The sequence below is a fragment of the Aureobasidium namibiae genome, assembly GCF_000721765.1.
Source record: "Aureobasidium namibiae CBS 147.97 unplaced genomic scaffold scaffold_7, whole genome shotgun sequence".
NCBI lineage: Eukaryota > Fungi > Ascomycota > Dothideomycetes > Dothideales > Saccotheciaceae > Aureobasidium > Aureobasidium namibiae.
The window spans coordinates 506106-521047 of NW_013581202.1; the positions used below are offsets into that span (position 1 = coordinate 506106).

The 14942-nt window shown below is 51.8% G+C and overlaps 9 protein-coding genes across 9 annotated transcripts; 3 read left to right on the forward strand and 6 right to left on the reverse strand.

The window, feature by feature from the left end:
• Positions 1-78: 78 nt before the first annotated feature.
• M436DRAFT_44817 (uncharacterized protein) lies at positions 79-875 on the reverse strand (the record flags this gene model as incomplete). Its single annotated transcript, XM_013572467.1, has 2 exons — positions 79-780; positions 834-875. The coding sequence occupies 2 exons, from the start codon at positions 873-875 to the stop codon at positions 79-81; spliced, it is 744 nt and encodes a 247-aa protein (XP_013427921.1).
• Positions 876-1283: 408 nt separating this feature from the next.
• On the forward strand, positions 1284-1900 carry M436DRAFT_63207 (uncharacterized protein; the record flags this gene model as incomplete). The annotated part of the gene is made up of 3 exons (XM_013572665.1): positions 1284-1290; positions 1369-1782; positions 1833-1900. 3 exons carry the CDS (start codon positions 1284-1286, stop codon positions 1898-1900), a joined length of 489 nt encoding a protein of 162 aa, XP_013428119.1.
• Positions 1901-2796: 896 nt separating this feature from the next.
• M436DRAFT_45283 (histone-fold-containing protein) lies at positions 2797-3201 on the reverse strand (the record flags this gene model as incomplete). The annotated part of the gene is made up of 2 exons (XM_013572552.1): positions 2797-2953; positions 3068-3201. Coding segments are annotated over 2 exons (291 nt in total), but the record flags the coding sequence as incomplete, so codon positions are not given.
• Positions 3202-3809: 608 nt separating this feature from the next.
• On the forward strand, positions 3810-5719 carry M436DRAFT_44863 (uncharacterized protein; the record flags this gene model as incomplete). The annotated part of the gene is made up of 4 exons (XM_013572475.1): positions 3810-3982; positions 4039-4446; positions 4493-4607; positions 4658-5719. 4 exons carry the CDS (start codon positions 3810-3812, stop codon positions 5717-5719), a joined length of 1758 nt encoding a protein of 585 aa, XP_013427929.1.
• A 17-nt stretch (positions 5720-5736) lies between these two features.
• On the reverse strand, positions 5737-7038 carry M436DRAFT_72256 (Phosphotyrosyl phosphatase activator; the record flags this gene model as incomplete). The annotated part of the gene is made up of 1 exon (XM_013572747.1): positions 5737-7038. One exon carries the CDS (start codon positions 7036-7038, stop codon positions 5737-5739), a length of 1302 nt encoding a protein of 433 aa, XP_013428201.1.
• A 537-nt stretch (positions 7039-7575) lies between these two features.
• M436DRAFT_17909 (uncharacterized protein) lies at positions 7576-8355 on the forward strand (the record flags this gene model as incomplete). The annotated part of the gene is made up of 1 exon (XM_013572397.1): positions 7576-8355. A coding segment is annotated over one exon (780 nt), but the record flags the coding sequence as incomplete, so codon positions are not given.
• A 697-nt stretch (positions 8356-9052) lies between these two features.
• M436DRAFT_81278 (uncharacterized protein) lies at positions 9053-9696 on the reverse strand (the record flags this gene model as incomplete). The annotated part of the gene is made up of 2 exons (XM_013572828.1): positions 9053-9433; positions 9490-9696. 2 exons carry the CDS (start codon positions 9694-9696, stop codon positions 9053-9055), a joined length of 588 nt encoding a protein of 195 aa, XP_013428282.1.
• Positions 9697-10102: 406 nt separating this feature from the next.
• Positions 10103-10890, reverse strand: M436DRAFT_63213 (uncharacterized protein; the record flags this gene model as incomplete). The annotated part of the gene is made up of 2 exons (XM_013572666.1): positions 10103-10531; positions 10585-10890. 2 exons carry the CDS (start codon positions 10888-10890, stop codon positions 10103-10105), a joined length of 735 nt encoding a protein of 244 aa, XP_013428120.1.
• A 1270-nt stretch (positions 10891-12160) lies between these two features.
• M436DRAFT_63214 (general substrate transporter) lies at positions 12161-13850 on the reverse strand (the record flags this gene model as incomplete). The annotated part of the gene is made up of 2 exons (XM_013572667.1): positions 12161-13614; positions 13670-13850. 2 exons carry the CDS (start codon positions 13848-13850, stop codon positions 12161-12163), a joined length of 1635 nt encoding a protein of 544 aa, XP_013428121.1.
• Positions 13851-14942: the final 1092 nt, after the last annotated feature.

Here is a 14942-nt window from a genome sequence, read left to right on the forward strand (position 1 = left end):
AGCAGCGAATAGATTTGTCAATCGTAGCAGCTCCATTAGGTTGTTGTTTGAAATTTCCTAATACCAGCAAGAGCAAGTTCATGGACCTGATCTGGCACCGCGAGGAGCGAAGCCGAAACCACCGCGCCCTTCAGGACCTCTGGGTTGGCGAACAGGCTGTTCGTCTCTGGAAGCGATAGGTCTTGGGCTGGCAATGCTCGGCGGTCGTTGCTCATAGCTGGGATCGAAGAGTTGGGTTGGTTGGTATATGGTCCGCGCAGGTGACTGGTCGGCAGGAGAATTGGACTGGCTGTCTCTTGGAGTAGAGTTACGGCCACCTCTACCTCTGTTGCCTCTGCGCGAAGTTCTGTCTCCTCTAGTGGAGGACGTGCGAGAGGCAGAAGTGTCTCTGGATGACTGCGGAGAACCAAACAGGCGTTCACGTACTTCGGCATATTTGCGTTCCTTCTCTCTGCGCTCTTCAGCAGCCTTGCGTTGTCTTTCTGCGAGAGATGCCTCTTGTCTCTTTCTCTCCTCCTCCTCACTGTCGTCCTCGTCTTCCAGATTGAGGCCGGCCATGCGGTTTGCGATTTGTGGAGTAGGTCTGCGGGACAGGAGCTTGACTTGGGGTTTGAAGTCGGAATTGGTGGGAGCGGCGCCCTTTGCTTCGAGGAAGTATGATCGTTCGGGTTGTTCGGCGGCGTCCCATAGTTGCTTGTTCAGCTCTTGGTGTTGGGCCTTGCGTTCTGCGCGAGATAGTTTGACGATGGGCTGGACGGGCGCTGAAGGTTTGGCTGAAGTCTTGGATGCGGTCAGTCGTTGAAAGAGCATATGTGTAGTTGATCGAGTGGTACATCAGCGACCTTGTCCCAATCGTCATCCCATGCGTCGGGCATTGTGGTGATGGTAGAGGATACCCGAGTCGGTATGACGATGCGACGTTGGTTGAGGGGAGAAATCAATCACACGGATACAGGAAGACGATGTATTGGTAGCAGGGGATGCGAGAGTCGGCGGCATAGAAGTGTGGTGATGGGTGAATAAGCGACCAGGAAAGTCAGGACAGGGTGGACTAATTCAGATGGTCGGATGTTCGGTGAAGGCGGGCCGACGCGCGCTTGACCGTTGTGCCCCGCGCTGCATCGTCATGTCCAAGCTCCTCTCTGTAACTGGCAGTTCCACCCTCGCGCTTCTGTTTCACATCTGCATGTGCATGCTGAGCAATTGAAACTGTGACTCTGCTTGTCCAGCCTGCTCGTCACAAAACTTGATCAACTGAACCACCAATCCGCCCAGCTTTCGACATGACAGGTACCTTGATGCTCTTGCCGCCGGCTGCCTGCCTACAACCCAAGAAACATGACTAATCCACTTTCACTACAACAACAGACGCCAACTCTCCCTTCGACCCCGACGGCGACAGTCTCATGCAGTCTGGCAATTCTTCCCCCAAGCCGAGCACTCCTCACGCTCAGATCCGCTCCATCGCCATCTCCGACCTCTCGCCTCCCAACTCACAGGGCGTCCCTCTTCCTGTCGACATGCCCACCGTCGCTCCCTCGGCTTCCGGCGCAAACATGAACGGCAAACGCCCCATATCCTCCATCGATCAGTCCCAAGAGTCGCAGGGCGGTGTACCTCTCGGTGCTGCTATTCCTACCGATGTGTCCGTCAGAGCTACAGCCACATATCAGTACACCCAACCAGAGGATGCGCCTGGCTATGCTTGGAAGAACAAAAAGGCTCAGGACGACTTCAACCGTGCTTGGGACTCGCTGGTCGACAAGAATCGTAGAATCGGCAGTATGCGTCTTCATGAGTGCTGCACACTTAGCTTGGCTAACACGCCCTAGACAAGTACGGCGACCCATTCGCCATGGCTGATCGCGAACTCGCCATGATGAACCAGCCCTCACAGTAGCTCATCTCGACCTTTCTGCATTGACGAAATCACGTCTTATCATTTTCACAAGCATGGCGTCCGGCGTTGGAGCTCCACACGGTTTCCGGTGGATGGAAGGAAGCATTGGCCGGATGGCAAAAAAGCCATGGCAACGGGGGACACACTCAACACAGCATATGGTGGTACGACTAGCCAGACTCAAATCAACATCTCGATTTCATTGTTGCTTCTGTGGTATGTTTCGACACAGAATTTGTGCCGCATTGCCTATATTCGCTATCACAATTACATGACTCACTCTGGGTTGGTGGTTGAAGAGTAGAATACATGTCAGGGATCGACGCAGCGTATGTGAGCCAACTTGTTCCGCACAGCGACTTCTTGTATCCCCATAGCTCTCAACGGTCATTGCTCACGCCCGATTGCAGCCCATGCTATGGTCAATGTCTTGTCTAATCACTGTCCTCACTGGCATCGTCCAACGCCTCATCCCTCATGCCATCACCAATTCTTTCTTCCTCCTCATCAACTCCATCAACCTCGTCACCCTCACTGTCTTCCTCTTCCGCAGCACCATCATTGTCCTCCTCTCCACTGTCATCCACAGCCTCATCATCTTCACCCTCCAACGCATCATGGAACTCCTCATCATCGCCTTCCTCTGACACATCTTCTTCGCCAGCCTCCCTTCTCATCTTCTTTGACGGTGGTTCCTCGCCATCGATTCTGGAGTGGCCATTTACAGCAGACACTTCAGTAGCATCCAGCATTGATGCATCTGCGTCTCCGTTCTCGGCTCCGCTTTCTGTGGCTTTGCCATCATCGCCGGTTTTTGATGCTTTTTCCTCACGAATCTTGCGGCGGTATGAGTTGCGTTTGTCACATTGCACTGTGTTGTATTCTGTGAAGCGATGTTAGAGATCATCTTCAATATAGGAGAAATCAATATTACTCTTGAGTTCTGCTTCGAGGCGTGGGATAAAGTGCTCGAATTCGTTTTCCTTGAGAGCTGCTATTACGTCTGCAGGTTGGATTGTCTTTTTGCCTTCGAGTTGGGCGTATTCATTTGAGCTGACAAGAGGATACTCTGTCAGTACGCGACGAAGATAGAAAAGCGGTTGATGAGGTAAACGTGGTTTTTGAAAAGCATACAAATCGCACGTAAAACATCAATTCAAGACTTACTTGGAAGCGAGAAAGTTCACAAAGACTGTACAGCTTTTGCTCAGTGCCAACAAAGCGTCCTTGTGAATTGATGTGTTGGGCGGTAGAACACCCTTTGCTAATCTCGAAATCATGGTTCGCGGCAGAGACAGATCCTGTGATTTCTACAATCAGCGATTATCCATCGGAATATCCGAGTCTCTCGTGTCAATACCTCTACGCTCGATCCCTCGCGTACTTGACGACCAGCGGGTGCAGGTGACTCCTCGTCGCCATTTGTCACGGTCGAAAGGTTTGATTTTCTGCCGGGCATGATTGCGGGTTCGATATGTGTTGTTGCAAGGCTGCCAGAGGTGTCGTAACGACGTGTGTCGAGCTTTGTTGGCGTGAGTAAACTCGAAAGGAACGAGACGCTTTTTGGATAATGTTATTCTTCGATGTTCCCGGGTTCCGTTTGTCGTCGGTGCAAGATGGAGGGCGCGAAAGTTTCGCGGCTCAACGCGTAAAGTGGTGCAAAGACGGATGAAGCTCTCGGTTCTCGACGAGATCGGTGTGTAGCGAAACTGAAGACCAGACAGATGTAGTGCAGAGGATGGACGGGTACTCTTTCGGCGAAGAAAAGGTTTGGAGAAGTAGTGTTGATGTCAAGGGAGTACATCCAGTCCTCCTCCTCCTCGAAGTCCATGTCTCGGTCCGAGCACAGACCATTGCAAGATGGACCCTTCTGCGACCTTTGACCCGAGAGTGTTCACAAGCATTCTTCATGTCGTCTTTTTATCCTGGCAAACGCCTATCTACAAAGGGCGAGCGCTGTACGGTCCGCTATGTTGGTGAGGTCAAGGGTAAACAAGGTCAATGGCTAGGTGTGGAATGGGATGACCCCACTCGAGGAAAGCATTCTGGAACTCATGATGGTGTCGACTACTTCAGATGTAGGTTTTACTTGACATCTTTCGTGGTTCCAGATCAGATCTGATGTCAATCTAAGGTAGGAGCTCACATCCCACGGCTGGTTCTTTTCTTCGCCCTTCTACAACATGGGATCAATCCAGGACTTTCCTCGAAGCATTGAGAACAAAATACGCAGCCATTCAAGCTGGAGAAAACGCATCTGATCAGGTCGTCATCAGAATCAGCGGCAAAGACGCTGAGGAAGTCGGATTCGAAAAGATTGCCCGCCAGCAAGCTCAGTTGCAGAATCTTCATATCGTAGTCTTGGATGACTTGCTCGTCAAAGCCTACGACGAGCAGAACACAACACTAGAAGACAACCTAGAAAAGATACCGGAGACATGCCCAAACATCACTGATCTCGACCTGGGGAGAAATCTGTTCGAAACTCTTTCCGAGATTTCTGATATATGTAATCGTCTACCAAAGCTGAAGTTTTTGAGACTAGAGTAAGAGAACTATATGCTATCACTGGCAATTGCTAATTCACGTTAGTGCAAATCGACTGAGACATGTTGTCGAGCAAGAAGGTTCCTCCCATGGTGAGAACACTGGTCTGGCTCGGATCGCCTCTGCGAGTCTTGATCATATGCTATGCACAGGCAAAGAGGTTAGTCGATCTTGGCTTACAATGTGAAAATCGCGCTGACCGGTCTTTAGCTCGAGATTCTTCTACGCTCACTACCGAACGTCAAAGAGTTATCAGCATCGAGTAATCAGCTGGGCTCATTGGATGATTGTAACTTACCAAATAGCTTGACCTCAATTACCTTGGAAGACAATAACTTCTCAAGCCTTGAAGATGTACAACATCTCAGAGAATGCTGTCCCCAACTGCGTACTCTAAATCTCAAGAACAACCAGATCTCGCGTACTTTCAAGGACACGCAACACAAAAACAACTTCAAGCTACCAGAGACGATAACGGATGTTGATCTTGCGTACAACAACATAACATCCTGGAACATCATCAACGAGCTTTCAACAATACTGCCAGGACTCAAGCATCTCCGTATAGCTCACAACCCTCTCTTCTCTTCCCTGCGCTCAGCAGACAACAAGCCCTTGACATCCGCCGATGGTTACATGCTCACCATCGCCCGACTACCCCGACTCGAAACCCTCAACTACTCAAAAATCACCGACAAAGAGCGGCTAAACTCGGAATCATACTACCTCTCTCAAATCGGCAGAGAACTCTCTCTATCGCCCAAAGAAAAGGAAAAGGACATCCTGTCCTCTCATCCGAGGTGGAAGCAGCTGTGCGAAGAGTACGGCGAGCCCAGATTGGAGCGCCAAGCAGAGAGCAACATCGATCCCAATTCTCTGGCAGCACGACTGCTGGAATGTTCAGTATACTCGCCGACTGCAGCCGGCAACGCCAATCTACCAGATGAACAGAGTCCGCTCATAGTAGAGATACCCAAATCGTGCAGCATCTACAAAGTTCATGGGATCATTGGCAGGCGTTTGGGTGTCGAACCTCTGCAACTCCGGTTGGTTCTGGAGACTGGCGAGAAGGACCGCATGGACATGGCTACTTGGAACGGTGTGGAAGAGTGGGATTCTGATGAAGAGGATGCAGAAGAAGTCGGTGAAGAGTGGAAGGAGAGAGAGGAAGAGCTTGTTGCTGGTACAAGACCACTAGGCACTTTTGTTGATGGTCCCAAAGCAAGGATCAGGGTTGAGCTCAAGGATCAGAAGAAAGAGGGTATCATATAACAAAATTGGACATAATCCTAATCGAAAGGCAATCTTCTCAAAGATTCACCGCCTTGTCGTTTCTTCATCTCTTGCATGGCACCAATGGCAGAGGGAACCTTGATACCACAGCAGTCATCCCAAGTCTTGCCGCTGTGATCGTGAACGTGTTTCATGCCACCCTCAGGAGCAACTTGACCTTGTCCACCTTCTGTCTCTTCCATTTCTCCAGCGACATCTGTCTCGTCTTCTGTGCTCATGCCATCCACTGCTGGCACAAGGCCACCAAACAAGAAGTGCTGCATGACTGGCAACTTGCCCAAGACTTCGGCGACAAACATTTTCTTCATGCCAGCTTCTACTTTTTCCCAGTTCTTTGCGCTGCTGATGTCGTCGAGCATGGGCGAATGCCAACGCAAGCCGTCAACATTCTTGACGCTGTTGACGTAGGCGACTTGTTCGAGGTAGAGATAGTCTTTGGAGCATTCTTCGAGGATGAGTGGTTTGTGGATCGACATGGGGCGAATGTGAGGATGGTGAATGAGTTGGGCGCTGCCGAACAGGAAGGGAGCGAATTGGTAATCGTCGAGACCCCAGACACCGTGTGAGCCAGCAGGCTCGAGGTAGTATGTTGACTGGACAACACGCATGACACGTAGGTAGCTAGGGAAGACTGTGAGGGCGATTTGTGGGAAGGTGGATTGAGGGAGAAGGTCTAGGCGGTTCAGACAGAGGAGCCAAATGAGGAAGTTGAGTTCGTGACCGGAGCCGTAGTCGATTCTCGTCTTGTTGCCGAACGAATGGAAGATGTATGTCGAAACTTCGTCCCGAGCAGCGGCATCTGTCACGCCGAGCTTGTCGTGCCATGACTTGAGCAACGTCTCGATCTTGTCAAGATATGTGATGAAGGCCTTGTTGCCGAAGCGGGAGCCTCCAGCATCCTCAGCAGGGCACTCTCTTACTGTCTTCTCTGCTTCTTCTAGTATGTCTACAATTGTGCTGACGACAGGATCTCTTTGGGCCTTCTGGACAGAAGTGACGGTGGTTTGGCGGACTGAGTCTGAGAGGCCAAATACAAAGGCCGTGACCAGGTCGTATGTGGGAGAGTTCAGGAACAGATCATGATCTTTCTTGGAGAGAATGCGGCGTATAGGATGCTGAAAATGAATGACTTCCTTTTTCGGCGGGGCAGGGAGAGCGGGAGTCGGTGGTGGTGGATTTAACGGAGGTTCGGTCGACTTGTCTTGCTTGCGGCGAGGGATGAGTTTAGGGAGCTTAGCGGAGAGATCTGGTGGCGGACTAGGGATCTGCGTATCGGAGAGGGGTTCGGCAGGCGGCATTGTGAGATGTATAGTGGTTTGTCTTGAGATCAGAAAAGGACATTAATGGCCATTCTTGGATTGTTAGAGCTCGGTCTTGCTTGGCAACGATGCCACATGCGAACGCGGTTCCGCCTTCCTGACGTGTTGATCACTTCGACCCTTTTTGCTTTTAGAGTACAGCGACTCGACGGCCGACTCGCGCCTTCCTTCTCGCCTTTGAAGCGCGTGGTCCTTAGCTATCTCCCCTGGACGGCTGTTCCTCAGATTCACGCCGGCGACAAGCAGAGACATTTCCGCCTGGACCGCCAAGGACTCCGAGACGTCATTCAGGCCCGGCTCTTTTGATGATTCGCAAAAACATTCGTATACGTTCAACAATATAACAAGCACGACTGCATGCCCTAGCCTCGACCAGCCCTCGGGCATGTCCTGCCCCCGATGGTCAAGCGCCCGCGATTCCCCTTTCGCATTCCTTTCTTCCGCATCTTCTACAGCACCACTTACACCACCCTCTTCCTCCTTATCCTCATCCTGCTGGCCATCACTCCGGCAACCCTCATCTATACCGCCCTCCGCGCCAACGCCTATCAATATGTCTTCGAGGTCGGCGGCGTCTATGTTCTGGTCGCCATCCTCACCCTCTTCATCTATTCGAGCCGACTCTACACCAATCGTGCCGTCCTTGCCGCCGTCGGCAAGTCTTGGATACCTGTGCAGCCCGGCGAGGTCAGCAAAAATGTCCACAAAGAGGTTGTCAAGGCTGCCAACAGAAGCGCCAGGATCGCCTTCGAGACCAAGCCCCGAAACCTGCAGCCTGAGCTTGAGCGAACCAGAAAACAACACCACGAGTCCGACGACGGCGAACTCACCACCGTGGGCAACATAATCCACATTGATCCCCAAAATCCTCCTTGGGGTCGCGTCTCACACGCTGGCTGGTCTTCGCCTTCTCAGCTGGACGCGCACCTTGCTCCTCACATCCAGTTCCGCACTGTTGTCATGGAGTTGCCCAACCTTGTCGAAGCTCGTGCCGTTTCGCTAGCACCTCCGGACCCGTCTTTCGTCGCTTCTACCCAAGATGCCACCACCGCCACACCCGATTTACGCATCGTGACTTTGCTTTCGAGGAGTCCCACGGCAGATATGCGCTCATACCTGGCACAACTCTCTAACCTCGGCCTGTTCCCACCGCACGCCGGTCAAGACTTCGTCCAACGCTATGAACACGCTCGGTTCTCTCCTATACCTATCAACGAGGATGAGTTCGACGCATTGATGTCGGCCTTCGCCACTTTACTAGCCAGTATGAGCCAGCTACCACCTCGGGTCGTTGACATGGCCCACTTTGGCTCAGATGTCTCTTCAGAAACATCCAGCTTGTCCTCTATTTCTTCTCGCAGCGATAGTATTTCCTCCTCTATTGCTGGCTCCGTCTTTCGCGCTCGCAACCCTGGCTCAAGACTTGCATCCTTCTATACCCCGCGCGCATCCATGTCTGTCGCGCGCACTCCTTCTCCAAGCACTCGTCGTGCAGCTCCTTTCTCAACCCCTCGACCACAAACTTCGCAGACTGGCAACACCGTCTATCGTACGCCTTCCGAACAGACCATCTCTACTATCAATTCGGTTCGTAGAACAGTACCGAGTGGTCGACGAGGCATCGTCGAGAGTAACGGCTCACCTGCGGCAAGTCTCCATAGACTGGAAAGCTATGAGAGCGGTCAGAGTGTCATTCGCACGCCACTCCCTTCCAACTCTGGTAGATCCTATTATGGATGAGTTTGTGGTTGTGTTTCTTCTCTTCTCTGTCTATATCTTTGTTCACGTTATACCCCTTTTATATCATGTTAATGAAAACAAAAATGTTTAATGTCATCCCTCTCCGAGATCTGAACTCTTATATGGATAGTTAAGCTCATCTGGCATGAGCTGATCAAGAGATGTTGCAACACTGTCTGTCTCTCCGCAAAGTGTGTTTCCGATCCACCCTTTCTCAACCCTATATCTTCTCGTATTTTCCTCGGACCATCAATCAAACTTCTCCCTCCTCTCCACCAACACCAGTACCTTCCTCGACCTCATCGCTCACAACCCTAATCCCCTTTCCCCTCCCCTTGGCATCTCTAGCCGCCACAACCTCCACACTTGAACTCTCTTCATCACTGCCACTCTTTGTCTTTGTAGCAGAAGATGACAGGGCGCTCATTGATCTCAGTCCCTGCAGCCATTTGGCGATGTAGTTTTGCTTTGCTTGTCTTGGTGACGTGACGGGCTTTTGGTGGGCTGACTTTGCTTGTCGGTGTTGTTCTGATTTGTGGGTGGACTTGTAGAGGTTTTGGGTTGTGAGGGCGTGGTTTGGGGGTGCTTGGGTGGTGGAGCGCGGGGTTGTGGGTGGGTGGTCGTTGTTGGTTCTCTGTATTGGCGGTTAGACTTGAGGAAGACGATGATTGAGTGGAGCGATATGCTTACTGAAGCTGACTCGGAGCGGTGATGCGAGTGGTGTCTTAGTCTGTCTGCTCGAGATCTTTCTCTGGGTCGTTCTCGGTTGGGACTGTGTCGTCGAGAGGTACGTCGAACATCTTGCGTTGTTCTTGAGGCGGCTCGAGGTCTAGATGGCGGCCCATTGTGTTCGTTGGATATCTCAAAGTGGCAGCAGATGTACAGACGGGGCGGCATGTTGATTGAATTGATCAGATGGATCGGAATCCTACATTTCTTATAACGATGGAAGATGATGAACTTTTAAGATGGCGTTTGTCCGACTGAAACACAATTGCCGACAACACCTTAGAGTGATAACGAGATGCATAGTAAAGAGTTGCCGGTCTAAGACTGCAATCGGAGTGAGACGTGTGTGCATATATATTCTGCTGATTGCTCATTCTTCGTGACTATGGGAGAAATAGATGATAAAGTACATTACATGCTGAATATGCGTACAAGTATTCGCTCAAACCTGGTCGTCAAAAGTATCATCGTCCTCTGCAAGATTGTATCCTGGCTCTGAGACGTATGGAGGGCTGTGGAAAAGACGCGTCAGACACTGTGGCCAGTGCTTCGAGAGGGTGTCCGAGGATGTCTCCTACATGAAGTAGTTTCTCAGGCCAACAATGCCGGCAGTCATGACTGCGAATCCACCCAACATCTTGCTCCAGTCGGGGTTGTTCAAAGTGGCCTGGCCGACGCTCAGGGCAACAAGATCGTAGACGAGGCATCCACCGAAGATCCAGTCGCTGCATGCAGCGAGACCAGCAAATCCGGCACCGGTAATAGCCTTGATGGCAGGGCTAGGCAGAGCGCCCTTGTAGTATGCAACACTCAGGTTGTGAAGGAAGTCGAGAACACCAATGCCAGCGAAGGTCTTTGCGTTGACGTGCGTGAGAACGGACGAGAGACTCTTGGTGTTCATAGGTCCAAGTTTGGTGAAGATAAAGTAAAGTTGACTGAACGAGTTGATGACAACGAATATGTTAGAGATCTTCAAGGCTTCTGAGTTCCACCAAAACATCCACTTTTTTCTCGATTAGCATTGTGTTTAACCATCAGGGAGAAAAGAAAACTTACTGTGCCAATGCAGACGTTTCCAAGGGCGTAGTATGGGACAAAGTTGACGATCTGGTCCAACTCGCTCTTCTCCTTCGGCTTGCTGGGGTCGAGCTTCCACAGGCGGTACAACCAGGCCAACTGTACGATCTGCTGAGGTGCGAAGAAGCCACCAATGAAGTAAGGTTGAGGGCTCCAGAAAGACGTGTTTCTATCATTGATTTGCTTCATCGAAGGTGTGCTGTTCAGTCCATACTGCTGAGCAGCGAAATCGTAGATGAACGAGGCTGGTGCGAGCCATTTGGCGGTGCTGTATTCGATGCCCATGATTGCGGGATGCTATGGTGATGCAGATTGAATTGGAATGAGAGATGTTGGTTTGAAGAGAGGAAGGAGCACCTGCCTGTTAACTACCCGCACGAAGGAATGCTTTCAAAAGTCATGAACGCATCAATTTGCAACTCCAGGCTGGTGACGTCGTGAAATCCATCTCGGTGTTTGTTTTGCCCCGCCTCCGGATCATCTGATCGACAACTTGCTTTTGGAGCCTCGCAGGAGCCTCACAAGAGCCTCAGAGTGCTCTCTCGCAGGCTCGGTTTGTCAATCGAGGCAAGACGCATGAAGCTCAAGGGGCTGAGGAGGACAGAAACTGCCTACCTGTCGACAGCTTCGCCAATTGCCAAGACTTTTGCCGGTCTTCGAAGCAGGACCTGCAGCAGTTCATAACAAGGATGCACACGACCTGCAGTACGACAAGGACATGGCGGATATCTTGCAGGAGGAGGGCGGAAGATAATAGAGAGCTACGCACCCTCTCTGCTCCCGTCATACGACCGTCACAGCCATCAAAAGGCACAGTTCTTTCTAGCTGCTAGCCACATCCACAGAGAGCAGACGATTTCATAACTCTCCTTGGACGGTTTCCCTTTACTGAAAGAACTATGCATTTTCGTAGGCACATGCACAGCGCACCTTTGCACAAGAAGAGGTTGGAAAGGGGCTCAAAGATCATCAGAGGCGGAAGACTGTCGCGCAGCAGAAGAGGCATCAGTAATTTGAAACGCCCAACCCCCTCCGTCTTCTGGACCTCCGGTCTCTGCTATGCCATCGATCGAGCCCTCTCTGCCGTGAGTCGTAATCTCGTTGTGACAAGATCCGATCAAAACATTTCAGAGGCTCGCGCTCGTTTCGACTTGCAATCTCGCCAGTGCAAGTCGTTTTTCTCGGTCCAGACAAAAGGGATGTGGATGTGGCTGCCAAGTGTGGATTCTGATATCAAGATGCAGGGTGGGGAGGCCTTCGAGTCGGTCCGCGACTTGGAGGATCGATTCGATGTATAATCAAAGTTTGTAAACAGTCTTGTTCAGGAGGCACTTCACAGGGGAGAAACAGAGAGCAATGATTGAGTTGTAAAAATTTGAAAGTCATAACAATTCGGGTATGTACATTATAAAATCTCAGTGAGAATAAACCTCCCGATTACGTTCAGAAATTGCAAGAGAGGAAGATACGCCTTTTTGCCCACCCATACACCAATGCTATGCCAAAAGAGAGTTGGAACTTTTCGTGAAAAGACTTCCTGAAGCCTACACGTTGTTTACTTCTCCTCCTCAGCCTTGGAGGCGGTGCGCTCGACAGGGAAGTTGCCCTGCTCGGCGACACCAGAGGCGTAAGCATCCTCGGGAACCTTGGAACCATCCCACTTGGAGGAGGTGATGGGGTTGACGTGGAGGATGTACATGGTGTCAATCTCCTCGAGCGAACGATCCTTGGACTCGATGACGAAGAAGTAGACGATAGCGGCAAGACCAAGACAGCAGCCACCGAAGACGAGACCGAAGAACCAGTGGATGTCGTCGACGATAACGGTACTGAAAAGTGAAATGAGGAAGTTCCAGATCCAGTTCGAGGCAGTGGCAAGACCCATGCAGGTGGCACGGTAGCGGGCAGGGTACAGCTCAGCAACGACGGCCCAGACGAGGGGACCCCAGGTGGTGGCGAACGAGACAATGAACAAGCAGGTGAAGACGATGAGGACACTTCCGGCAGCCTGGTTGTTCTCCTTGGCGAAAGGAGGGAGCTTGAAGTAACCGACAAAGGCGTAGATCATGAAGCAGACGAAGGCCCAGAGAGCACCGACAATGAGAGCCTTGCGACGACCGCACTTGGCAACAACGTAGAGACCACCGAAGGTGCAGACAACGTTGACGGTACCGAGAATGATCTGGGTGACGTAGGAATCACTGAGACCAGTGGCTTGGAAGATGGTTGTTCCGTAGTAGAAGAAGAAGTTGGCACCGGTAAGCTGCTGACCAGCCTGGAGAGTCATACCGAGGATAGTACGGTAGGCCATACGGGGACCAGTGAAGCACTCGTACCACTTGGCACCGACAGCGGCGTTCTCCTCATCGAGCTTGACACGGATGTCGTTGATCTGGTCGTTTACCTCCTTGTGGTCGGCATCGATACCGGCGTAGCGGGCGATGGTGTTGCGAGCCTCGTCCTCACGACCGACACGGTAGGCATAACGAGGGGACTCGGGAAGGAAGAGGATACCGACACCAAGGATGAAGGCCCAGAGGAAGGAGATACCCTCGGGAATTCTCCACTGGGCGCTGTTGGAGTAGGCGTCGTGGGTACCAAAGTCGATCATGTACGAAGTCCAGATACCGAGGGTGACGAAGAGCTGGTAGCAAGCGATGAGGACACCACGGATGACACGAGGAGCAGACTCTCCCTGGTACATGGGGACGACGACAGAGAGAGCACCGATACCGATACCGTCGACGAAACGGCCGGCAGCGAACTGACCCCAAGAGCTCATGGAGGAGATCTCGATGATGACACCGATGGCAGTCCAGAAGGCGAAGAGAGAGATACAGAGCTTGCGGCCAATGACATCGGCAAGTCTACCAGCGATGAGAGAACCGACAGCGGCACCACCGCAGAGAAGAGCGGTGATAGCACCTTGACGGTAAGCAGTGAAGTAGTAAGTGCCATCGGCGTTTTGTTGACCGAAGCGGCGGAGGAAATCAGACATTTGCCAGTAACCTTGCAGGATGTTAGCAACTAGCTTCAGGAGCTCTATCAGACAGCGAAGACATACCAGAAATTTGACCAGAAGCATAACCGAACATGAAACCACCGATGGAGGCAACAAGACCCATGAAGATGGCCATGAAGGTGACCTTACCAGCAGGGGCAGGAAGCTCGTGGTTGCCGGCGGTGGACTCGACCTGACCAGCGGTCATGGCCTCGGTCTCAGTACGCTTGGAGAAGAGACCCATGGTGAAGACGGGTTAAGATGTTTGACTGGTTGTTGATGGAAAGGAAGGAAGAATGAAACCAGAGATGGGCGAAGAGGAGGTCTTATGACAGCCAGGCGAGGTCTGCTGGGGAGATCGAGAGGAAAAATGAGGAGAATCGAGTTTATAAAGGATGGAGCAAATCAACGGGACGGTAATAGATCGGGGTTGCCCTGGAGTGCTCCGGATGCAAAGACGGCACTCAAGGCGGGCGTGGGCAGAGAGTCGGTTGGAAATGATGGAGCACGAGACACTTTGGGGTCTGTTGATGGAGGTTTGGTTTCGATGCTTCACGCCCTGCACGGAGGATATATATGGGTCTAGGGAAAGGTCGAGCCACTAGCTGGAATCATGCAGCCGAGCAGCGACGTCAAACCATGACCCCGGTCTGATGATGGCTCAGGTCAGCTGCAAGCCAACAGCTTGGGGCCCAGAGCTGGACGAGAAGCTCTCGGGACGAAGCTATGAGCAAAATTTTGCTTTGCGTGCCGAAGACCGACTGAACCATCACGAATCGGAAGCGGAAGTGGCAGCCAAACATCTCGCTCAAACGCCCAGCTAAGGTGCATCAGCCCATCCAAGATGACGTCGAATTCGAGAGCTAGTTGGACACCCAAGCAACGGCAAGACGAGAGAGATTTTTCTTGCTTGGAGATGGAGAGTTAGGCTGGGGCCCATTTTGGGGTTTGATTGCTCCAGGATCATGAGCACTCGCTTCGCAAGTTAGTGGGAGCGAGTCTGGGACAGCTCTGGGGCCTGATGCGAGCTTGCAAGAGCGTGATGTGGGTCATGGAAGGCGGCCAGAAAATGCATCGAAGAACGTCTTGCCAAGCTGCAAAGAAAGGGCCGTCGGAAAGGCAATATCGGCCCTTTGATCTTTACTCGGCCCGTCTCGCAGCTTCCGAAGCCTCTTCTCAAGCCACCCGTAAAAGTCTTTTTCAACGTCTGTCGAGGGTCGGATGACGTTGATTTCGAGATCTGGATGTCAACACTACACGACTCGACATTTGAGATCTGATCACGTCCGAAAAGACGGTGGTTTTGGGGGCTTGAAGTCGCTATCACGATGTCCGT